General features: G+C 41.2%; 2 protein-coding genes across 2 annotated transcripts; both read right to left on the minus strand.

The window, feature by feature from the left end:
- Positions 1-385: 385 nt before the first annotated feature.
- Positions 386-6,452, minus strand: ccr12a (chemokine (C-C motif) receptor 12a). The gene is made up of 2 exons (XM_041991301.1): positions 6,372-6,452; positions 386-2,552 (listed from the first exon to the last, which is right to left on the minus strand). The coding sequence occupies exon 2, from the start codon at positions 2,536-2,538 to the stop codon at positions 1,429-1,431; it is 1,110 nt and encodes a 369-aa protein (XP_041847235.1). The 5' UTR covers positions 2,539-2,552; positions 6,372-6,452; the 3' UTR covers positions 386-1,428.
- Positions 6,453-12,585: 6,133 nt separating this feature from the next.
- blvra (biliverdin reductase A) lies at positions 12,586-20,488 on the minus strand. Its single transcript, XM_041993069.1, has 7 exons — positions 20,311-20,488; positions 19,470-19,589; positions 19,133-19,252; positions 17,065-17,162; positions 16,783-16,890; positions 13,865-14,033; positions 12,586-13,232 (listed from the first exon to the last, which is right to left on the minus strand). The coding sequence occupies exons 2-7, from the start codon at positions 19,586-19,588 to the stop codon at positions 12,977-12,979; spliced, it is 870 nt and encodes a 289-aa protein (XP_041849003.1). The 5' UTR covers position 19,589; positions 20,311-20,488; the 3' UTR covers positions 12,586-12,976.
- Between the last annotated feature and the right edge of the window lie 6,053 nt (positions 20,489-26,541).

The following is a 26,541-nucleotide window of genomic DNA, read 5'->3' on the forward strand; positions in this document are numbered from 1 at the left end:
AGATTCAAAGAGAGACTCATATCCTAAAGAAGGGTGTCCAAAGTCAGTCCTCGAGGGCCGCTGTCCTGAAGGTTTTCAATGTTTCCTGCTTCAACACACCTGACTCAAATGAAACGGCTCCAACAGCCTATTAAGTTTTGCACAATGACTGTTCAGTTTGAGTCAGGTGGTTTTTGAGCAGAGACACATTAAAAACCTGCATGTTTGTGGCCCTTGAGGACCGGAGCTGGACACCCCTGTCCTAAATGCTCGTCTTGGCAAAGCAAATTTGTCCAGAAAAACACGGCAGCCAGACTGTCATTCTGCTGTCATGATGCAGGACAGGTAAAAAAAATATATATATATATATATTATCATTAATGTTAAGAACAATAAAACATTCATTGCTTTATTTGCTTTATTTTCAAAGCTGTTTTACATACAAAGAAGAGAATGAAATGCAAATTATTAGAAAAGAATCAAAAGTAAAAAATAACATCCAGTAAATTTAAAAAATAAACATCAAAAACATTTTAAAAAAGGTGTGTTCTAAGAACTGATTTGAATATTGATTTTTTTGTAAAGAATTTATTGAACCTTGAGTGTATATTTACAACCACACCGATCTGAACAGCCCTGGTATCAGTCTTCATTTCTAATCCTTATCTATACATGTCATTGATATTTTTTTTAAAAACAAAGTAATATAAATGTCTGGTGTATCTAGACAGAAATAAGGCCATCTCTTCAGGGTTTAGTCCATGGGTGTCAAACTTTTTTCAGTTAAGGGGCCACATTCAGCACCGTCTGATCTCCAGTGGGCCCAGCCAGTAAAATAACATCATTACATTCAATGAAAACTCCACATTTTATGTTTTTTTTTTTTAAATACAAAGAAGTACAAGTACATGATCAAGATGTTTACATTTAATGAATTATGATTTTAGAAAACATTTTGAACAACCTTAAATTTCTAGAGATGATAAGTTTCGACAATGTTGTGCCTCAGTTACACGTTTGCATGTGCATTACAATCCACATCCCAGCCAGAAAGATAGAAAAGAATGAACAAGTCTCCCCCTGCCTTGGAAATATTTTACACTTACACATAAAAAACTAAACCTCATGTGGACAAATTAGGAATTAGTTACTTTTATTTTGAAATATTACAGTTAAAATTTTCTATATTATTTTCACAATGACCAAATTCATCCTGTGGGTCAGATTGGATCATCTAGGGGGCCAGTTTTGGACCGAGGGCCACATGTTTGACATCCCTGGGCTAGATCTTTCATCACCTCCTCGTTATTTCTATATATTTAAATGATTAGGATGTAAATGTGAAATTGAGGTTTGGCCACATTAGCAGAATTTTGATTCTACTAATTTCTTAATTTTAAGAAGTAAATTTGCAGTTTAAAGGCCAGCATGACATTAATCTGTGTCTATTCAAGCATCTGGGCAGTGTTGTGTATATGTGAGCTCATTAGCAGAGTGTGGTGCTCTCTGGGATGTGCTTCTGGTGCTCTGGCTGCCGATGGGGAAATGCCTCTTCAGACAGGGAATCTTCCTACTGATCAGCCTCCTGAAGTGGCTCTGAAACTTCTTTCCCAAGAAGGTGTAAAACACAGGGCTGATACAGCAGTACAGGTAAGCGATGTTCCGAGTCACGTAGAAGGCAAAGTCTAGACCGTCCTTGTCAGAGCATGACTCCTCTTCATCACCGCTGTAGGAGATCTGAATGGCTCGAAGGAGGATGACAATGTTGAATGGTGTCCAGCAGACGAAGAAGGTGAAGATGATGACAAAGATGAGCTTAATGGCTCGGCACTTTTCCTTCATGCGGGTAGACAGGATGCGCACAGTGATGCTGATGTAACAGTACATGACCATAATCAGAGGAAGGAGGAAGAAGAGCAGAAACTGTTGATAGTAAGTGACCAGATTCCAGCGTTCCATGGATCTGTCCGACAATCCAGACTCCTCACAGATAAATCCGTTTATTGGGTGCTGCCACACATTTCGTAGAACTAGCTCCTTCGTGCTCGCTGCGATGCTGATGGCCCAAACGACCACAGAGGCAATGATGGCATAGAGCTTCTTCCGGCTCTTGGCAGCTGCCACCGCATGCACTACTGCCAGGTATCGGTCAAATGTCATGAGTGTGAGGAAGAGGATGGAGCTGTAGAAACCGATGAAGTAGGCACTACTGACCACCTTACACAGAAAGGTCCCAAAAATCCACTCAGACCAATGGTATGTGGCCCAGAAAGGCAGACTGGAGGCAAAGAGAAGGTTGGAGAAGACCAAACTCAGGAGGAAGATATTTGTCACTGCAACAAGCTTCTCGTACTTGAAGATGATGAGCAGGACAAGCCCATTTCCAATAAAACTTAGGAGGAAGTTGACTACATAGAAGACTGGGATAAATTTGGAAGCAAACTCATTGACAGTCTCCTTTGAACAGAGCATGACGGTTTTACTAACGACATAGGCTGGGTCAGATGTGTTGTAGGTGTCATATAAAAGATCCAGGAAATCCCGATACTGGTCTTCCATGGCTGACGACAGCTCTGTGGCACAAGACACATTAAAGATCCATGTTAGTCAGATCAGTGCTAGTCAGGTCTATGTTGGTCAGATCTATGTTTACAGCATCCGTTATCTCAACTGGCTCTAATTGGTTATGATTGGCTATGACAGGTTCTACCTAGTTCTGACTGCTCCTGACTGGACTTGTCTTGTTCTGACTGGTCCGTTCTGGTTCTAATTAGTCCTGACCGGTCCTGGCTCATCCTGACTGGTCCGATCTGGTTCTGATTAGTTCAATCTGGTTCTGATTAATTCAATCTGGTTCTGACTGGTCCGTTCTGGTTCTAATTAGTCCTGACTGGTCCTGGCTCATCCTGACTGGTCCTGACTCGTCTGACTGGTCCAGTCTGGTTCTGACTGGTCCTGACTCATCCTGACTGGTCTGTTCTGGTTTTGATTAATCCTGACTGGTCCTGACTGGATTTGTCTTGTTCTGACTGGTCCTGTCTGGTTGTGATTAGTCCTGACTGGTCCTGGCTCATCCTGACTGGTTCTGACTGGTCCAGTCTGGTTCTGACTGGTCCTGACTCATCCTGACTGGTCCGTTCTGGTTCTGATTAGTCCTGACTGGTCCTGGCTCATCCTGACTGGTCCTGACTCGTCTGACTGGTCCAGTCTGGTTCTGACTGGTCCTGACTCATCCTGACTGGTCTGTTCTGGTTCTGATTAATCCTGACTGGTCCTGACTGGACTTGTCTTGTTATGACTGGTCCTGTCTGGTTGTGATTAGTCCTGACTGGTCCTGGCTCATCCTGACTGGTTCTGACTGGTTCTGACTGGTCCAGTCTGGTTCTGACTGGTCCTGACTCATCCTGACTGGTCCGTTCTGGTTCTGATTAGTCCTGACTGGTCCTGACTGGTCCTGACTCATCCTGACTGGTCCGTTCTGGTTCTGATTAGTCCTGACTGGTCCTGACTGGACTTGTCTTGTTCTAACTGGTCCTGTCTGGTTCTGATTAGTCCTGAATGGTCCTGGCTCATCCTGACTGGTTCTGACTGGTTCTGACTGGTCCAGTCTGGTTCTGACTGCTCCTGACTCATCCTGACTGGTCCGTTCTGGTTCTGATTAGTCCTGACTGGTCCTGTCTGGTTCTGATTCATCCTGACTGGTCCTTACTGGTTCTGATTAGACAAACCAATTAATTCCTGAAACATTTAGGTGTAATTTGTGCAATTTGAACTGTTGTTAAAATACAGTCTAGTACACGATTCAGAGCTTTCAGAGCAGACTGTTACAGACATCCTGGGTGGTGGAAGCTTCAGAACAACTTCTCTATAAGATGGAGAACAGTTTTTTCACCATTTTTTTGTACTCTTTGTGTTTCTTATGTTTTTTAAACATTTTACCATTTTATGGAAATTCAATTTAGCTCATTTTGAATCTGGTGACAGCAAGACATCTAGAAAAAGTTGGAACTGGGGCAACAAAAGGCTGGAAAAGTAACTGGTACAAAGCAGAAACACCTGGAGGAGCATTTGACAACTAACCAGGTTAACTAGCAACAGGTCAGTAACATGACTGGGTATAAAAGGAGCATTTCAGAGAGGCAGAGTCTCTTACATGGAAAGATGGACAGAGGTTCACCAATCTGAGACAAATTGGATCTAAAAATTGTGGAACAATGTTCCTTTAGAAAAAATGACCAGAAAAATGCTATATATTAATTTATAAATGTCAAGACTGAAAATTTCCCCATCTACAGTGAATAATGTCAGAAACTGATCTTTACCTGGGTAAACTTAGATGTCCAAGTACAAGTGAACACACTTTGTCATGTACTTCCATATGCTGCTCTACATCAACTTTACCATGTTCTATATCAGTGGTTTCCAACCTGGGGTCCCTAACTCCATAAGGAAATCACAAACAGCATAGGAGGGCTGCAAGGTTTAGACTGATCCATGGCCTTTTTGATAGTAGAATCAAGGAAAATACCACTGATGTAGGCGACGATGCGGGATTATGGGCCCGATACACAGGAGGCGACCAACAACAGCGACAGGTAAAACTCATCGCCATCCAGGTGAAACCAAACACACGGGATGCAACAAACAGCAGCGGCAGCGTCGCACATCGCGTTCTCTGCTCGCTTTTCTCCAAGATATTTGATTGGTTGAGATATTGGAGGGAATTTTGACTTTTTAAAAGCAGTCCGTGACAAAAAAGACATGAATTTGTCAGTAGTCGCGTCTTTGAAATAGAGTTACCAGAAAAACTGAAAACTTGCTAAATATAGCATCAAAATAGTTACACTGGCAACGCTGATTTACCGCAAACCGGAACGCTGGAATTCAGAGTGGGATAAAAATGCGTTAATTTATTTGTAATTATTTAATCGTATTATTTTCACCCCTAATATATATAAAGCTGTCGTCTTTTTTTGACAATAGTTTACATTGCAGGATCTCATAATGATTTTTTAATAAATGTACTATGAAGTTTCTTTGAGCAAAATCATCAATTTTATCAGGATTTCTTCATCATTATTGGTTGCTTAACTTCACATCTGGAAAATAAGAGTTATGTGTTTTGATTAGCTGCAACACAGATGAAATGATCAACAAGTAAAGGGAAGAGCTGAAGGGCTAATGATGCTGCATGAGAAAAAGACAGAGAGAAGCTTCATCCTGACGAAGTCTGACTGACAGGACTATGAGACTGATGCATTTTGCTGTCCTGTTCACTGAAACAATGCTAAGACTTCATGTGTTGGTGTGACAGAAAAGCCAATCAGCTGATCACTGACAGTCGGTGGCTGAAATAAGAACAGGAGGAAGAGGAGGAGGCAGTCATGACACACGGGGTCCTGTGAGTGACTAACCACATTTATGCAAAACTGGAAAAAAAAAAAAGTCTGGTTGTTGCAACCGCCACGTCCCCCACGATGCAACAGCCATGGTTCCTGCTGACTCTGTCAAACTGTGTTGATTTTGTGTTGTTGGAAAGAGAGAAGAGAAACTGCTGACTGGAGAAAACTAATCCTGACTGATGTACCCGAAATGAGTTGAGTTAAACAAGTTTACATTTTTCACCTCTCCTTTAATAGTCATCTCTGTCGTGTTGCTGGTCATCAGAATGAGTTGCTTTGCCAAATTAAACACAGCTTCACTCTGTATTTTGTATTTTTATTGGTTTAAAATGAAGTCTTGGATCTGCTGCTGTGTTTCAGCATCACTTCCAGGATACAGGGAAAAATTCTTTGTCCTCCTCTGAAATTGAAAGCAGCCACGTAGCCTTGTTTCTCTCCGTACAGACATCACCGTCCGTGCTTGTATTCCTTTAAAAATGCTCTAACTGCTGCAGTTTGTACCTTACAAAGACCAGTTATGGGTGCAGTCTTGTAGGTACTTTATTTTCGGTGTGTAATAATGGACAATGTGATATCCAAGATTTCCAAAGAGATTTAAATTCTTCTGACCACAGAACAGTTTTCCACTTCGCTTTGGTTTAATTGCATCGGTCTTTGGCTCAGAAAAGACCGGGTCAGACCTGTTTGTAGTTAGGGCCCCTGAGGGCCTGATGTTAAATGTACAATGCTAAATTTTGCTTTTCAAATTTAAAATGTACAAGAGATTTAGACAATTCTCAACTTCAGCCTACTTTTACAGCTGAGAGACTCTGCCTCTCTCAGGTGCTTTTTTTCTACCCAGTCATGTTACTGATCTTCCTCCAGGTGTTTCCTTCAACATTCAACAGGTTTGGTGATGTGGTGTATAATGAAATATTGGTTTATGAAGTTTGAATATCTCTTAACATATTCCATACGAAATATTTAACACATTTAAATAAAAACACTCACCAGTGCAGCTCCGTAGATTTGTGGTGGAAGGAAGACAGAGGTTTCTGGACTGAGCTGTAGCGAGGAGGGCTGTCTTACACCGTTTTCCTGTGTGGGTGTGGAGGGGGGGGGTGTCAGATAATTTATTTAGACTTTATCTGTATCCTGTTTTTATTTAAACACAGCTGAGTGTGTGTGCAGCTGACACACCAACATGGTCTTTTATAAATACAGAAAATAAAAATGAACTCTTCTGCTAAAGCTGAAATATGCCTGGAAATAATTTTCTGTCCTCTGTGGAAAGTGATTTAAGACATTTTAAGGAATTCTTGCTTGTTATTTTTTTTAAACAAAATACAAAGATGGGAAAAGAAAGGTGTGAGAGTTATGATTTGTAGACGTGTACATGTCCTGTGTACTTCTGTTTTTCACTTCTCTTTATCGTTCATCTGAAACTACCAAAGTTGGCAATGAGGTTACTGGTAAAACCAAAAAAGAAAAAGGGGAGAAGGATATCTGACAACCCCAGTCTTTACCTCTCAGCTGTAGAACCAACAGCTGAGCTTTCAAGTCAGAATGAAAAAAGCTGTTGTTTTTATTTACTGCTGACATTTTTCTTCAGAAGAACCACAGATCTGTTATCTCTGCAGCAGAATCAGTGGTGAACAGGAAACACTGCTGTGGTCTGACTGGACGATCAGTGGCTTTACACCCAGTCACACACTTACAGTAAACATTAATGCAGCACTGTTGTTTCCCATCACTCATATTTACACAACGCGGGGTGCAGCATTTTACCACTGGTCCTGTGGTTCTATCTTCTCACATCACTTTTACAGACACAGTCCAATTCATTGTAGTCCAGTTATAATCCAGTTACAACAAAGAACATATGCATCATCTGGAGGTAAAACATGACCACAGAGGGAGATGGCTCTGCCTCCAGGAACAGCATCCAGTGCTTTCTCAGTCTTTAGTAAAAACTGGTGCAACGAAGGAATGAACCAATACGAAGGAATGTTTCAACTCTGGATTTTAATCCTGAAACAGTTTGACATCTCAATCTCCAGGGCCCGGATTTAGTCTGGATCAAAATTATCTGGATTGGATCAAGTCTTTAAAACAGGCTGTTAAAAAAAAAAAAAAAAAAGATTATGTAATCTGATTACATCACAAAATACAACCTTTGATTTTATCTGAATCAAAGCATCAGTTTGTGTTGTTTAAAACTTTTGGATTAGGACACATTTGATCCAAAAAAGCTGGTTTACTCTGATCCCAGGAGAAGGATGGATTCAGCGTGGATTCCACTAGTAACATGTAATTAAACTAATTTAAAACTGCTCAAATAAGATATTGTATCATGTAGCGTTTATTTACACAGTCAGTTTAATTTGCAAATGGTTTGTTCTGCCATTAAAGACAAATTACAGGAAGAAGGCAGATCCTCAATGGGAGAGCCCGTTGTCAGGGCAACAGGACCTCAGAAAACTCAACCAAACATGATGATGATGCCTACAAGATGCTTCTTACACAAGAAACTGAAAGAGCAGGTGTGCGGATTCATCTAGCAGACAATCACTCTTGCTAAGCTACAGCAAACCAAAGCCAGACTTGAGATCCTAAAAGCACTGCTTTTAGGAGACACTGAGTCTTTGTTAAGGGGTGCACCAGTCTTTATTGTTTTCTCTAACCCAGGGGGTGGACACATCTCTACCAACCTGCAGCATCAGCAGATTAATACCTTTGTTTTAGAGGAATAAAAGCAAATATCTAAATTCATCTCTAGAGTTACTCTGAGAAAACAGGATATCCTGGTAGTTACATGAAACCCTAGCAGGATGCAAAGTAGAGAGAGAGACAAAGCGTTAGAGGCATAAAAACAGTAAAATGAAGCTTCACACTTACTGAATGTTTTCATCATTTCTGTGAAATCAGGTTGAATTTTGAAGGTGTGAACTTTGCGGCAGCTCCAGGAAACTTAATACTGCAGATATTTACTGAGGTGTCACGTTTAGACTGCCTAAAGAATGATGTATTTTTTTGGTTTTGTTCAGGTTATTTAAGTCTGTGTTAGGCTGAGCTCAGGCAGGGGACCCAAAAGCAGGACTTCCAAGACAAGTGAAGTTTAACAATTTATTCCAATACAGGCTTGGATTCGGATCAGGTTGTCTCAGATTTAACGATCTGGCAACGGGCTAAGGAAAACACACAGATTATATACAGACAGGAAGAAATGGATTCCAGGTGAAATCAATCAGTGCAGGACAGACACAAAGGCACCTGAAATGAGAGGAGAGTTAGAACTTCAAAATAAAAACACACTAACCAAGTCCGGAAACAGACTAGACAACAGCAAACTTAAACATGATGGGACACAACAGTCTGTGGTTCTGGTGGGGTTAGATTTAGACTGAACTCTCCACCACAGACCGACAGAAGATATGAAACATCTTGGTTTAGACATTGAAGGATCTCAGCTACTACCAGCAGTACAGTCTGATCTGTCCATTCTTCTAGATCATGGGTACCCAAACTTTTTGTAAGGGCCAAAGTGAAAATGTACCAGTGAGCTGCAGGCCAAACAAAGCGATTTTAAGGGTGAAACACAAATAAATATAAATCATAGTTCTTTTCATTAATGTTCATGCATGCAAATGCATTCTTTTCCATCAGTGCAAATAGCACGTTACAAACATCAATATGGCAAAATAAAAATAAAACCATAGTTAGAAGGACAACAACATAACTGAAGGGCACTAAATTGTAACCAAATATGGTCCAAAATGTCAACAACAAACCAAATGTTCAACAAGACATTTCTAACTACTGGGACACATGACTCTAATCTTTGAACATTACTAGCCTTTCAATGTTAGGTTGCACCTGGCTCACTCGCTCAGGTGTGAGTCAGTCAGGGTGTCTCTGAGTCTGGACTTATTAAGGCTCATGACACAGGTGTGTTTTCTCTAACCCAGTAAGGTGGACATGTCTCTACTAACCTGCAGCATCAGCAGATTAATACCTATGTTTTAGAGAAAAAAACACAGGATCTGTAGGATTTCTACACACAAACAGGTGTGGAGAAATCCTTCAGATTCAGCGACATGAATCTATTTTCTAGCTCAGTATCAGATTGAAACTCAATCAGTTCCATCTGAATGTGGTCTGGGACAGAGTCAGGGCTAACACTGAAGGGTTGAGAGAATAGTTCCATGTCTCCAGCACGTTTCTAAAGTCCATAAAAAGCACATCAAACCCCCCGTTTAGGTTTATAACAGGTTCTGCATATACAGGCAGCTCCTCCTCTACCAGGTTTACTTCTCTCAGACTGGGGAAGTTAGCCACATTTCCTGGGAAAAAAGTAAACAGCACACAAACCGGCACAGCTGCCATATAAGCTTAAATTTACAAACAGCATGCGGCTCCAGTAAAGACATGCATCGATGCCATTCACCATAAATTAGAGTGCACAAATACAGTTTCACAGACAGGGGCAGCACAAACTTAAATCAAGTATAAATACAACAGATATATATAAAAAATACATTGAATAAGGTTGTCAGTATTGTGAACAGGTGAACAGGACACAAAGCCGAGGGGGCCAAAATTAGTCTCGAGGGGACTTATTCTCTGATACTGACTGCTGGTGTTTCACCAAAATCTGTGACCCATCAGAATCTGTGACTGCCCAGGGCTTAAGTGTGCACTTCTCAACATATACGTCTTAGAATACGAGTGAAGTCCTGAAAAGACTTTTACTGAAGTCTCAGTTAATTATAATGCAGGTGCAGTAAAGTCACACATTCTGAACTGCTGAGTTTGACTCATTCTGGGTGCGTGCTCCGTCAAAAATAGCACAAGTTTAGCGGAGGGCCGCCACAAGGCGCTTTTGGGACGCTTCTGACGCGCACCGTGGCACCCAGTAGGAACCTAACCAGCGGCCCATGCACCAGGTGGAAATGACAGATGATGGGTTACAGATTTTGGTGTAACACCAGACAATACATTGTCCCATTTATAATACAACTCCTTGCCTTTAAATACATCTTCATTTGTATTTGACTGATGTCGGGAGAGTAGTCCCAGCTTCATTTGAAAGGCCTTCACGATGTCAGACAGCTCCATGATAATCTGCTCCTTGCCTTGAAGCTGAATATTCAGTAAGTTGAGCAGGTCTGTGATGAGGGAATTGGAGGTCACTGCCCTTGGTTTTCAGAAACTCCATGATGGCATGGCGCAGCTCAGAGAATCCTTTGAGCTCTTTCCCTCTGCTGAGCCAGCAAACTTCTTGGTTGTACAGCACATCACTGTATTGCACATCAACTTCTTCCAAAAGGGCTCTAAACTGGTGGCGTGAAAGAGCCTTTGATTGTATGCAGTTTGATTTTAATGACATTGCACACCGTGTCTCCAAGCCCAGTTGATTACCAACTTTCCTCCATAATCGTCAACTTTCTGAGCAACCAGTGTGGTGAGGCCTGCTTTTTTACCAATCATGGCCGGGGTACCATTCGTTGTTAACCTGACCATTTTCTTCCAGCTCAAATAGAACCCAGCTCCTGTGAGATTTCCATGATGTCACTCACTCCTTGGATGGAAACTAAAAGCTGTGCTGGACCCGAGATATCCGTGCTCTCATCACATGCCACTAATAAAACAGTAAATTTGGACGTTTTGGTTTTAGTTTTTCTCATTTGCCAAATGCTCAGTTGCCTCAACCCACTGGTTGAATCAGTCACTCTTTCGACAAAACCATAAACAGTTTTCAAGAGTTTAGATGCAACCTGCCAACACATTTTCATTGTGATGCACCTGTGTCGCATAATGGTGAGCACTGAGCACAGGCGGCAAAAGTCAAACAATTAAAGCAAAGGTGCCACCAGGTGAACACGACTCGAAAAGATCGAAAGCTTCTCTCCTTTTCTCCACAAAACCTCAGGCTCTTCTTGCAAAACCAAACTCCCCTCAAAACAGTTTAATCTGCCCAAAACTGAACTATGTTGTCACATCGTGTGCCGAGTCAATCATAGCTAAAAACACGACTGAGCTGAGGTTTTGTGCCTGTAGCTTGAAAATTGGGTTTTGTGTTCACAGTTTGGAGAAAAATAGAGAAGCTTTCGAGAAATGTGTCTTTGCAATTGAGAAAAATTGTAAACCATTCCGTAATTTCTCAACTCATGTTGTTGGCAGGTCACTGTGCTGCAGGAAAGGCTGATTTGAGAGACCATCGCCTGAGATGGCACACTAACCCTAACCTGCTATGGACAGAAACAGTCCCCAGTTGAAAAGGATCTTCCAGTCTTGGAAATTAGAGCTAAAATTTCATAGCTGGCCCGTGTCATGCTGTCCTGGATAGTTTAGGGCCGTGCGAGGTCACTTTGCTGTGAGCAAAGTTTATACCAGTTCTTCTTTCCAGCCTCTCCTTGGTACTTAGAAAACGCCGCTGCTTATGGTGCTCCATGTTGATGGCTGAGCCCGCAAGCTTAACACTGAAAGGCTTATGGGGGATCTTTGTTATAACACTGTGTTTAATGGCCTTTAATTCCTCAAGTTGATAGAAACAGCAGAACCATGAGTGAGGTGTGTAGTCCCACACAGCCCTGAAGTACTGGAGACCTTAATATAGAAAATAATGTGGTAACCACCATTACTGTCCGAATTCTCAGAAAATGTGTGTGATGGCAGATGACAGGACTCAGAGTTGTATTTGGAAGTCTGAGGTGTACAGTGTGAAGAGAAATGGTGAGAGTCCAGGCCCTTGTGGTGCTCCAGGTCTGCTGACCACCATCTCAGACACACAACCTCTCAGTCTCATATGCTGGTCTGTTTGTCATAAATCCAGGTGGTGGTGAAGGTTCCACCTGGAATTTATGCAGCTTCTCACATAACCGAGCAGCTGAACTGTATTAAAGGAAATGAAAGAACATGATCTTCAAAGTGCTGCCTGGTTGGTCCAGATGGGAGTGAGCTCTCTGAAGCAGGTAGATGACGGCGTCCTCAACCCCAATAATATTACAATAAGAAAACTGTAATGGGTTCTTAGAGGTGTTGATGTTTATTTCCTTTATTTTCATTAATCATGAGTTGACGCAGATTAAAAGACAGAGAATAATCCCATGTAAATTTTATAAATGGCAAAGATAATCTGGACACAGATTACATCAGCTGTTGTAGCTGACGTGTAGATAGACCTCCACCTCTACAGAAAAACTCCATTAAACAGACTTAGACGTGGTCGGAAAAGGTCTTTTAATAAACTCTTCAAAGTTTCTGTTCCATATTCATTCTTTCATTTCTGCCTGAGGAAGAAAAGCTTTTTCACCAGAACTGAGTCAGACCCTGCCAGTTTTACAACGGTTAGTTACTGATTAGTTAAATAAATACTCTGTCTGGAGATAACTAGTCAGACTAAGATAAAGACCTGCAGCTCCTCAGAAGGCCAGACTAGTTTTAGATCATGCCTAGCCTAACTAGTCTCTGCTGGAGATGACTTCAAACTGAAATAATGTGAAAAAAAAAATGATGACATGAAGCTTATAGAGATCAGTACAAAACTTAAGGACACGGTGATGAAAAAACAAAGTTCAAATCAAATCAGACATGAATGACTTAAAAGTCCTGGTTTAAGTTTGGGAAAGTTGCCGTATCTTCTCTGCCACCTCCAGGCAGTGCAGGATCCTGGTCTTCTCTCTCTGGAGCTCCTGGGGGTTCACCTGGCCTGACAGCTTGGCCGAGAACTGGATCAGGTCTTGCATAAAGAGTCCTACGGTCCCCCTTGGAGCAGGAGGGATTTGGGTCAGAGTGCAGGAGTCAAAGACGAAGTTGACCTTCTTCTTCCTCGGTAGGCCGGCCTGTCGTTCTTCCACCCATGTCAGAGGTCTATGAGGAAAAACAAAACCTCTGTTTCAGATGTTTCATGTCTCTTTAACCAATCAGACCCCCCAGTGGCTTCTGATCTTATAATCCTTAATCCTGATTAATCCAAATTAAATGTGGAACTCTAAACAGACTGGGCTTATTTCAGAAGAAAAGAGCCTCCAAAGATGCTGGATGTCAGAGGTTCAACCAGGCTGCTGGGAGATGTTGGCGTCCTCCATCCTCCTGGATGGGGTTAGCAACTGACCGTAGCTAGAAATCAGCCTCTACACCATCGCCTATCTGCTTGCTCCACCCCGTCCAGGCAGATCGGATCCAGTCCTGGAACCTAGCTGTTAGCAGCTAATGGTTCTGACAGAATCTGGCCATACTGGGAAATCTAGGAACTACCATGTGAAAGTGGTCAGATTTCTGAATCAAAGAGAAGATTTGATCCATTCTGTTGTTTTCCTTAGCTAGGTCATTATTTTATGAACTGGTTTATATGAACAGTTACTATAAATGGACTAATGTGGATCATAGAATGGGTTTCTTTTAACTGGATTAATTTAAAGGGACTAAACAACTGGAAGAAGAGTGGTGTAGTAAACAGGAATAAGTGATGAGAGGGAGGCGGACAGGTGCATCCTTCTCACTTGTTGTCGGCTGTCAGCAGCTTGACGGTCATCTTGGTGTAGCCGTTTGCAGAATCCTCCTCAAACGTCGCCGCCATCACCGACAGCTCACCAAACAGGTCCACCAGCCAGGTGAGGCGGGATATGCCGCTGAAGGCTGGGAAACCAAACCCTGGCTTCAGAGCTCCTCCTGACACATTTAAGAAGAAATCATGTTAAACCACATGCTCTCCATCTAAATCCTTCATCCATAAATCACATTTCAAGCCACTTTTACAGAAAAGGTCTACTTCCACCTCGGCCTCTCATCTTCTTCTACTCCCACAGTTCTCATACTGTAGTACCACTAGTGCTACTCTCATCACACACCCACTAGTGGCACGATGAAGAACTTTCTCATATCAACCTAGTCACAGATCACACACAGTGACCTGTAGATTACATCAATATTATTGTGTTAATCAATCTAAACCATCTTTCTCTGGTTTTCATGACCCATCAATGTCAAACAAACTGGGAGAGATTCAGATCTAAACTGGTTTATGCCACAGTTCTGTGAAAATGTCACATAGCTGAACATAACGCGGTGATCACAGATTGGAGGATTAGGGTGATAAAGGTGCACTAAGGATTTTCTAGTAACCAGACGGTTTTCAGACAGATGAGTTTGTTTAATGACGTTCTCCTGTTGATGTGAGAGGACGGAGACAACAGGTTAGAGACAAGAAGGTCTCTGTCCTCTCAGGTCTGAGATCGGTGGGATCAGATCATCGTCCAGAGTAACATCAACCCAGCTCACCTGGAGCTGCCGTCACTGGAAGGTTCACATCTAAAACTCTCTCCCAGTGTCTGTGTATGTTGATGGATACCAGTGAGACGGTGGTTTACAGTTAATATTATACGAGTGTGAGGTAGTCATTTTACTAAACAGAAAAACGGGGTGTTTGTGGGTTAATTGGTTAATTGTACTTTTATCAATTCAGATATTTTTTTTTCTGTATTTTGGGCCCAATATTTTAATAAAATAGGTTAAAGTGAAAAGAAAACTGAAAAAGAGATATTAAACGTGGTGTAAACATTTTTTATTTGGTATAAAAAGGCCAAATTAAAATCAATCCATCAATTGCTTCTATCTCCTGTATCTTTGTCTCCTCTTCCTTTTCATTATTCTCCTTTTTTTTTTAATTCCCTCTGGTCAGGTCCAGCGAGATTACAAAAATTCCATAATTCAAAATAAATAAAATATGAATGAATGAATTCAATCAGATCATCAAGAGGAGCCTTATACCCATAAAGCTCCACTTGGCAAAAAAAATTTGGTCGGCACAACACAGCAGCCAGACCATCATTCTGCTGCCACCGTGCTGGACATCAGAATCTGTGACCTTGGTCTCCATTTCTGACAGGTATGACAATATGTGCCTTTACTGTACCTGCATTACAATGAACTCAACCCTAAATACAAGTGTTTTCTAGACTTCGCTCGTTTTCTAAGGCGGTCATGCAGAGAAATGTACACTTTCGCCTTCTGTGGTCACAAATTCTGATGGGTCACAGATTTTATTGTAACAAAGGCAACAAACTAGAAACTGCTGACTCACTGCAGCCACATGAGGCCGAGCATTGTCCTGCATCAGAAGGAACCAGGTCCCCCTGCAGCAGCATATGGGCTGCCAAAGGGGTTGAGGAGCTTATCCCAGAAGCTCATCCCAAATGCCAACTAGGTGCATGGTATGAGCACAGGCCCCACTTGTGGACATCGGACCCTCAAACCACCCTCATGAAGTCTGTTTTTGACAGTTTGAGCAGAAACATGCACATTAGTGGTCTGCTGGAGGTCATTTTGCATAAAGGAGCAGATTGCGGTCCTACTGCTGGGTTATTGTCTTCTTGCGACCCCCTCCACGTCTCCTGGTATCTCTTCCATGCTGTTCACACTGTGCTGAGAGAGACAGCAAACCTTCTTGCCACAGCATTAATTAATGTGCCATCCTGGATGAGCAGCACTACCTAGTGGCGAGGAGACTGGCTACATGCTAATGTGAGCAAAAATGAGTCAGAAAGGATGAAGACGGATAAATGGTCTGTGGCTTCCACCTGCAGGATCATTCCTTTATAGGGGTTGTCTTCCTAATTGCCTCATTTCCACCTATTGTCTGTTTCATTTTTACAACAGCAGGTAAAACTGATTCACAGTGTTGATTCCTAACTGGACACATTGATATCCCAGAAGTGGGACTGACGTTGAGTAATAATTATGTGTTCCCTTCATTATTTGGGCAGTGTATTTTATTTGGAAGTAACCTGAAGTCTGACAGAAGACTACTGGCTCTAATGACTAATGAGGTGGTATGTGATGTAAAACAGAACTACGAGCTGTGTTTCCATTACAGTTTTTCACAAAATAATTTGTGATTTTTCTAAAATTTTGACAAAGTACATTGCGAATTGCAGGTGTTTCCATTGAATGGAGTTTAGCGCATGAGCAGTAATTCTCATGAAATCTCGTCATAAAATCTCACCCCATGTAATTTCTTGAAACAGCATTTCGTTGTTGTTTGCTATCAAGGACGGCGGTTATACTTCCCTCTGCTCCTCCGTCCATACATACCTATATCTTCACTTGAAATGAACTGGTCACGGGACTGCCTACATCACGTCCGGTGATGTAGAAATGTGAATAAAAGTGTTTCTATTACACTTTTGTGATATACTTTTATATTAAAATGTCTAAAAAATAACCCACCTCATTAGAGCATAAAACCTTTTAGCAACATTTAAGTGGTTTTTCAAAATTTAAGTGTTTCCATTACCAGTTTTTTTATTTGGGTTTTGCACAATTCTAGGAGTAAACAGAATCCCATCTATTTCAAGCTTCTCCTGTATTTATGAACAGATGAAGTCCTCAGCGCGGTCCACGGAGGACGTCCGTCTCCTACCTGTAAAATGAAGACTTCCTTCCAGCAGGGTTTTTCCCTCCACCTCTTTCTTCAGAAGTTTGTAGTCCTCCGTCAGCAGCTCAATGTGTTCTTCATGAAGAATCACTCCTGACACACACACATGGACACACACACTTCCTGAAAACATTTCCTACAACCAGATGCTGGATCTCCTTGAGTCACCAAGCAAAGGCCTGATCCAAAGAATCATGACTCCTACATCCCTCTGAACTTCTCTTCGGGTAAATGCAGTCATTTAGATTCAAATGACTTCAGTCTCACCTTTTTCCTTGGCCAGATCCCAGAGCTGCAGGGCAGACTTGTAGGACATAGTCATGGGATACTCCACACAGACATGTTTCCCTGCCTGCAGAAACGCTCTGACGAGACAGAAGGAAGACAGTGTTCTTAGACGACCATCACAGTTCACTTTACACTCCTCATAAGAGGATGTTTACACCTTGTGACTCCTTATTATGTCGTCCTGATGGTGGAACAAACCTCCACCTGCTGACCAGAGGAATGTTACGTTCAGGACATTCCCGTCTCATGGTCTGAAACCTTCTCCATAACAAACACTTCCATCACGAAGCAGCAGCAGAAACTGAAAGTAAACGAGTCAGAAAAGAGTTCCTGTGCTGTGGGAAACGTCCTGCCATGTTCCAGTTCCTAAAAAATCTGAACCAGATGACTACAGAGCAGAAGCCCTGACGCAGACCTGGCATTGTACGGCCCATGGGCCACACACAGCCCTTTGGTTGAATTTTACAGGCCCATGTAAGGTTAACTGAAAAAGTAAAATAAACATATTTACCAATTTTACCTCATGCATGGACTTAAGAAGTCAGCTGATCACCTCTGCAGGTACTCGTCCATGTGAGAAGCACTGCATGGAGAGTTTTCACGGCGATTTGAAGATCAATAACGATCGAGGATGAAATGCACACGAATTTCTTTCTCTTTACCTGCAGCGTGGATACTGGCAGAACACTTTTAAGTCAGGATCACTGCTGGATTTTTACTCTTCTCTCAAGGATGAGAACTTTCCACACTTGAGGAGACATGCTCAGAAGATGCTGGTTCTCTTTGGCTCTACCTACATATGTGAACATTTTCAGTGATGAAGTTTACCACATCCAGGTACAGATCCTCTCTCACTGATGATCATTTGTCAGCTGTGCTTTGCATCTCCACGTCAGTCATTCAACCTGACTTCGATGCACTTGTTAAAGCCCAGCAGAGACTAGATTTCTCTCATGGAACAAAAAAGAACTAAAAAACACCAAACCATGACACTTCCGTTGAGTCCCCTTTTCTTAAAATCACAGTTCAGTGACAAATATTATTATAATGTCATTGCTTAATATTTGGAGTACAAAGATAATATCGTGGTATTTAGAAAACTTAGAACCTCTTCCCAACAGCATATGAAACTAATTACAGACTTTGTAATGAATTAATCTTGATTAATCGCATTTTAATAATGTAACAATATCTGCCTTGAAAATACATTAATATTATAAACTCAAGCGCTAGTAAGCTTTGAAAAAATTTATTAATTGCATTTTTAATTCAAAACAGTGTGAAAAAGAACTAGAAAATATCCCTCACCAAAACTGAACAGGCCTAAAGTTAAAGTGTCATTTTAAGTATTTAAACTAGCATATATATATATATATATATATATATATATATATATACATACATACATACATACATACATACATACATACATACATACATACATATACACACACACATATATATATATACACATTCAAATATTTACTGTTACCTGACCCTCCCTTGGGTAAACATCAGATGTCCAAGGGTCAGTAAATGCAGCATGTAATGTATTTCTATATGTTGCTCTCTCTGTGAACATCTCTACCACGTTCTGGATCAGTGTTTCTCAGTCCTGGTCCTCAGGGACCCCTGCCCTGCATGATATTGCATATTAAAGTGTTTCTCTTTTCAGGTAATGAAGCATGCAATGTTGCCAGAAAATAAAGGAAATAAAAATTTAAAATAAATAAAATGGAGATGTCTGTTAATTTCTTTAAATCAAAGTATTTTGACAGATTTGATCAGTTGGACGTATCCTGAACAAAACTTACTCCCTACCAGGCCATGTTCACAGCATATGTTTCCATATTAGCTTACCTAAATTAGCCATTTTGGAAAACCCAAGATTTCCATTTAGTCTAGGTTAACATAGCCAGTTAAACCATTCAACCAGCTTTTTGGAATACCCCCTGGCCTCTGGTGGATTTTTAAGGGGTAAACAACTGAGGGGTGTTTCTGTGGATCCAGGTCTAAGGTTTCCTGTATTTGGTAGTCTGATGCATACCTGACGTTGTCCTCATGGGAGTCATTCTCCGTGCAGATAAAGGCAGCATGGATGTCCTCTCTGCTCAGAGCCTCCTCCATTGAGATCTGACTCACGTCCTGCTCGGTGTTCAGGTTTCTTCTGTTGGACCACAACATCCATTTGCTCAGCACAGATAAGACACTCACACAGACAGAATCTGTTAAATCTGATCCTGAGTTTGGAGTTGCTAATTCCTGCTCAAAAACCACGCTGTAAAATGACTGCTTTCTAACTCTCCACCTCATACTCCTGCCATGGTGGGGGGGGGGACATCCTGCAGACCTCCTACAAAACTTTACTGTCTGATAACTATTACCTGGATATGAATCCTCTTACAGAGAGTTTCTCTGCAACACTGCCAGGATGGGGATTCAGCATGTCTCTGATCCGGACCAAGCCTGCTGCACCGATGCCGATCACCACTGCCCCGAACATACTGACCAGGAAAAACAGAAAACAGGCTGGACATCAGAATGTCCTGAAAACATTTATAATGTCCAACAAACTGGATGGATGGATGGACGGACAGACAGACAGACGGATGGACAGATGGATGTTAATATAAAACATTGAATAGTCAAACCAACATCATACATACTTACATATCTAATAAATTAATATAAGGCCTTAACTCTGGTTCTTTGTGGATTAACTCTGGTTGCAAAACTCCTTCTAAAGGTGAAATAGTTTGTTTCATCATGACAGAGTTGAATAATAATCATTCTAACAGGAGAAGCTGACAGCAGGAATAACTAGGTAAACAGGTTTTACCCTCAAATGTGAACAACACATCACAGGATCAGGAACTCAAAACTAGCTGAAATGACGAGATTTTACTGTCAATAGAAGCTGACCAGAGTAGAGATCTCGCAGCATCAGAATCAAGCTATTGATCGGTTTTCAAACAGATTAAGATTGAGCAGAATCTCCGTCTTTGATGAGAACCGACGTTAACTACCACGTGCGAACTTGGCTCATCACTCCTGACGTAACCTTGTTGAATAACCAGAAAGCTTTTTGTTTGTTGGGGTTTTGTAGCATCATGGAAGGACAAATGTGGCTTGGTGACTATTTAAAGCCGTTCAGTGCGTGTGTCCTCCTGTACAGAAGAGTCCAGCTAAAACTGTTGTGTTCATGTCACTGCGTGTTTCTCTTACCTGCTTTATTTTCCTCTTCTGCCACCGACACGGAAGAAAAAAAAACAACTTCTGTTGGACAAACCAGCAGCTGCTCGCAGAGGTCCCTCAGGATGAACTGGAGGACAGTCCTGCTGAAAAAGCCGCTGGAGTTGTGTAAGAGTGTGTTGTAACATGTCATCCTACCCATCGAGATGTACGTTAACTAGAGAGAGGGGCGGAGCTACGGACCGGAAGTGGCCCCAACCAAAATAAAATAGAATTAGATAACTAAATAAAATACATTTAAATTCAATAAAAATACAATAAAGTAAAATCAAACTAAATTCATAAAGGTTTAGTTAGTTTTGAGTCTCTGTCTAGTAATTGTTATCCATTTTGTTTTTCCCTGTGTGTGTTGTTTGGTTTGGCCAACCAGTATAAGTTAACCTCATTGTCATTGTATCAGGTCAGTTTTTTCTCTGTGGAGTTTGATTTGCTTACGTTACACTTTTGAGTATCATTATATTTAGTTGACCTCTTTTATTGGCTGGCTAGTTTATTCATACTTTTGGGTTTTTGCATTCATTTTGGGTCAATAAAAACCCAGTTTTGAAATGACTTTGTGTCCTCGTTGCTTTACTGCCTGGTCCCTGACACATAGACTGTGTATCTGTCTATGGGTATTTAGTTTGAAAAACTACAACTGAAATGCATGAAGGATTGTTCTGCTTCTATATCAGATGAGTTCACAATAACAACAACAACAACAATAATAATAACAATAATAATGGTTTACAGTTATCTGGCCATGTTTTGGGTGGAAACTCAGTGACATAGTAAAAAACATCTCAGACACACCCATTGACTGGAGACAGATTAGACAGAGACCAACTGTCCGTTAACAGCAGAATCTCTAAAGTGGCTCGTTAATGATGATTACAGTTCATCTTTACACTCGTGTGGTTACCACCTTTTTCCCTTTTAATATGATCAAATAATGAATAATAAATGGTTAGAAGTCCTGTATTCACTACATCTCTTGTTTCTGATAGATTTACACTATAAACCAAACTCACCCATTATATACCCACTCCATCCAGATGCTCTCTGCCCTCTATATTTACGTCAGCAGATGTTATATGTTTACTATTCACTAGTATGTAGCTTGAACCTCTCTTCAGCCATGGTATATAAATTCTGCTGTAAAACGGTGCTGCCAGATAATCGGTAGAGGACGGATGGACAAGCAGAGAGAATCAGAGAGCAGTGAGAAATAATAACTTTCAATGTACAATGTTTTAATCAAAAGTCAGATGGCGTCTTTGTCCAACGCTTCTTACAGTCAAGCTTCAGAACTTAAAGAACAAAAATGTCAGATGTTGTCTTTACTTGAACTGAAAGTGTTGTGATTTCATGAAGAAGTGGACCCCAAATGCAGGATGGAGAAGACAGGAGGCAGACGGCCGTGGAGCCGGTGGTGACACCGCAGATGTGTGCCGCCAAGATGGTGTAGAGCAGGGGTGCCCAAGTTCGGTCCTCGAGATCTACCATCCTGCAACTTTTAGATGCAACCCTTCTCCAACACGCTTGAATCAGGTACCATCTGCATGTCATTCAGGTCTGCAGAGGCCTGGTAACGAGCCAGTCATTTGATTCAGGTGTGTTGGAAAAGGGTTGCATCTAAAAGTTGCAGGATGGTAGATCTCGAGGACCGGACTTGGGCACCCCTGGTGTAGAGTGACAGACTTCAAGCAAGTTCTTAAATGGGGCGGCGTGGCTCAGCAAGGTAGAGCAGTCATCTTGTAGCCTGAGGGTTGCCGGTTTGATCCTCGGCCAAGTCGAGTTCATGTTGAGGTGTCCTTGAGCAAGACATCGAACCCCTAATTGCTCTTGATGGGTTGTGGTTGAGTGCATGGCAGCTTCCTCCAGCAGTGTAGTGCGTGAATGTGTGAGTGAATGAATAGTGGACACATTGTAAAGTGCTTTGGGTTCCTTGAAAAATGCTGCGTAAATCTAATCCATTATTATTATTAAATCTTCTTTGGCTTCAGTCAGCGAATCGACTACATCCAGCAAGCTGAGGTACCAGGGCTTGGCAGTCATCAGATCCACTACCCCATTGGCTGCTGCCATCTGTACCAGGAGCGGGTAAGGCCCCGCCATACAATCAAAGTAGGCCTTTGTAGCCTGGTGTACCTTCATAATAGCCTTCTCATTGTCTTCACAGGTCCATGGTAGTCAGATCATTCTGTCATGATTTAAGGAGGAAGTAGGCTAAAATGCAGAACAGAGAAGGCAGGAGGTGGATGGGTGCAGAAATAAAGGTTTTAATAAAGAAACACTTACATGACCAAACAAAGGAGACACGACTGGGAAACACAACAGACGATCTGACAAAGGACATCTGAAAGCAAGGGGTATAAATACAATGAGGGACTAATAAGAAGCAGGTGACGTGAATGAGAAAATCAAACCAGGGGAGCCAGTGAACGAGAAGCAAAACAGAACACAATACACAAGGGGAAATAACCTACAAAATAAAACAGGAAACCAGAGCTAACCAGAACATGACAAGGCAGAAAAAAGAAGATCATGACAGAAAGTGATTCTAATGTCTACCAGAAGGAATTTGAGAGAGAGACACAAGAGGAGAGAGTTACAGTCGTCCGTGTGAGAGGTGATGAGGCGGTGAACAAGGACAAAAGTGGTGAAAGAGGTGAGGGAGGGGTGGAGACCAGACATGTTGCGTAGATGGAAATATGCAGAGCAAGTGACATTACTGATGTGCGCATGAAATGATAATGAGCTATCAAGGGGGACACCCAGATTCTTAACTTGAGGGGAGCAGGAAACTGGGGAGCCATCGATAGAGAGGGAAAGATGGTCAGCGTTGGATTGTGCAGATTTGGTTCCAATGAGGAAGATTTCTGTTTTATCGCTGTTTAGTTCAAAGAATTTGGAGGTGATCAGGATTTTATTTTAGATAAGCAGGTTGTGAGGGAGGAGGGTGGGACTGTGAAATTAGGTTTGCTGGAGAGGTAGAGCTGGGTGTCATCCACAAAGCAGTGAAAATAAATGTTGAATTTGTAGAAAATATTACTAAGAGGAATGAGGTAGATGATAAGGAGGAGGGGCCCCAGGACTGGGCCCTGGAGCTCACCTGATGTAACGGAGGAGGGGTGGGATCTGAAGGACAGTCAAGATGCAGATGTTATTGAGGGGAATAGTGTGGGAAACTGTATCAAAGGCTGCACTCAGCTCAAGGAGGATGAGAACACAGAGTAAACCGGAGCCATGAGGGCGTCATTGGTCTTTTTAATGAGAGCAGTTTCAGTATTGTACGTTCCACCTCCTCGTCCAGCTGAGCGAGGTGTTTGGGTAAATTCTGCATTGACAGAAAGGGCAGCTGGTGTAGCTGTGTTTTCTGGATGGATCCAAGTTTCAGTCAGGGCTAGGACCTGAATGTCAGAGACATTTATCAATGAACTGATGAATTCTGTTTTGTTCACTGCAGACAGACAGTTCCAGAGACCAAAGGTAACAGAGGGTGTGGCTGACGTGCATGCCTTTGGAAAGGACAGGTTTTGCGGATTGCGGTGTCTATGGGTGACATGCCTTTTGTCATTGAAGAACAACATTATGGAATCACAGGGGCCAGTTGAGTACAGGTTGAGAGGGATTTCAGGGGTGAAATGGGGGCTCACTGCAAGAAGGAAACATAGCATTTTTTTTGCTGGAGCAAGACAGTTAAGAAAGTTATTCAAACTGTTGTGAGAAGCAACTAGTTCATCTGGGGTGGAAAAAGGGTTAAAGATTATAATGTTGATGCTGGAGGAGAGAGTTTCCGTGTCATTGTCCTTAATATTCTGGAAGGAGATTAGATGTGGGGTCTTGGTCATGGAGAGACAAAGTGTAACATTAAATGAGAGAAGGAAATGAGTTTATTTGCTGTACAGTAGGAAGGGGGTAGACCTGATCAGCAGAAAACCAGGAAAAAAAACACACTTCCATCCAGTTACCATCCAGTTTCATTAATGAACGTAGATCTTAAAATAATCAGCAAAGCCAGGATAGAAAAAATAACCCCTCTAATAATACATCCTGACCAAACAGGCTTTATTCAAGGTAGACATTCCTCTAATAACATGCTTAGATTAATTAACATAATAAATTATTCTAACCTACATAATCTGGGATTCACAGTCATTTCTTTGGACGCAGAAAAAGCATTTGACCGAGTAAACTGGAAATTTTTATTTACATTAAGCAAATGTGGGTTTGGGTCATCTTTCATAGACTGGATAAAATATTATATAACAACCCAAATGCATGTGTGAAGACCAATGATCAAACTTCTCCAAGCTTCTGTTTACAGAGAGGCACCAGACAGGGCTGCCCTCTTTCTCCATCACTCTTTGCTATTTTTATTGAACCCCTAGCTGCTGCCATAAGAAAAAATAAAGAGATTAAAGGAATCCATGCCAAAAATATAGAACACAAGATAAGCCTTTATGCTGATGATGTATTACTTTTCCTCCAGAACCCACTGACATCTCTCCCCCAGACAATCACACTTATTAACACATTCTCATCAATATCTGACTACTCTATTAACTGGTCTAAGACTATTATTATGCCCATTAACTGTGACCTACAAAACATACCCAATACTACAATACAGCCAGGAAACATTAGATATTTGGGTATATTCAACTTTATTCAATATTTCTTAGCTAACAAGCTAAAGCAGAAGGAGGCGGTTGGCCCGTGGGCCAGGGTCCGGGCTGGCTGCACATCCACACTGAAAAATATGACTGGCTGTTCTGTTTTTCCAAATTTAACATTGATGACCACTTAACTTGTAATAATCCAATAATTACTTACTAAAATCTAGTCCTAAAAAAATCTCATGTGTAACACTTTTCCTGGTCAGTGCCTAGCCCCATCATCAAGTCTTTTCTAGACCTGCCCCTGCATATAAATCTATTACCTGTCATCCACCTGGTTAGAGAAGGTCCTGCTCGGATTTGTTCAAATATCAACCAGTTCAAGAAAATGTATAAAATGTGCTGTTCAGTGGGTGATTATTGTTTTTATTTTTTATTATTTTTTATTATTTCTTAATTGATATGACAATGAGATGAGAGGTGGAGAAGTCTATGTACTGAATATTCTTTTCACTCCTTTTCAAATATGTTAATCATTTTCTTTCTTTTTTTGATTCCATAAATTAATTCTATATTTTGTTGTGCAAAGAATTACTTTAATAGTAATAGGGAAGCCAATGAATGATTGAATGAATGAATGAATTAGAGAAGACGTCCTCTTGTTTAATCTTGACACCCGTTAGATGTCTGAACCTGATACATCTGGCTGTGTTTTGACCTGCAGATTTACAGCTGTCACCAGCAAACCTCAGCTAATAATGAAAATAATAGAAAATGAATGCAAGCTACATAATTAAAATGAACTAGGAAACCTGCTAGTTTCCTCCTCCCCAGCACGAGCTGAACGATAAACAAACAACAAGAGAGACCATGCTGGGACAGAAAAGGATCAACTTATCACCACAGTTGCTCAAGGAGCATCAGAAGAGGAGAGGAGGCAGCTGTAGACAGAGGCGGTCCTAGCTAGTTTTGCGCCCTGGGCGAACCATCCATCAGCGCCCCCCACACCCAACCACAAACCCCGCCAACGTACAAACACAAGGATATTATTTATGTTATTTTTTATTAATATTATTTATTTATTATTAAATACAAAAGTTAACAAGAATAGATAAAACAATAAGCTAGATAAATGAAATAGAGTTAGTAAACACCAATGTAAATTGTACAAATCCTTCATCACACAAATACAAATGAATAAAATAAAATAAATAAAAAATAGTAATAATAATTAACATAATCTTAATTCAGTGCTCAGACTGTAGCAGATTTTTCAACCTGGGTCTTTCATCCTGTTTACACCTGGCACACACACACACACACACACACACACACACACCTGACATGTCCTGAAAAGATGTGGCTGCAGAGGGAGGTGGCTCTTCATTTTGGCCATTGGGAGCTGCTCCAAAATATTTCAGAAGTGCCCCTGAGTTTACAATTAAGATACAATGTGTAAGTTAGATCACACTTAACATGCATCAGTTACCCAATTAAAATAAACCATAATAATGCACAAATTATCTTCATTTGTCAACATCCTATTAATTAAGCATAACACAGTACAAATTATTAAAAAAAAACTATATCACATAAAGCTTAC

Source organism: Melanotaenia boesemani, chromosome 8 (assembly GCF_017639745.1).
Source record: "Melanotaenia boesemani isolate fMelBoe1 chromosome 8, fMelBoe1.pri, whole genome shotgun sequence".
In the NCBI taxonomy this organism is placed as follows: Eukaryota; Metazoa; Chordata; class Actinopteri; order Atheriniformes; family Melanotaeniidae; genus Melanotaenia; species Melanotaenia boesemani.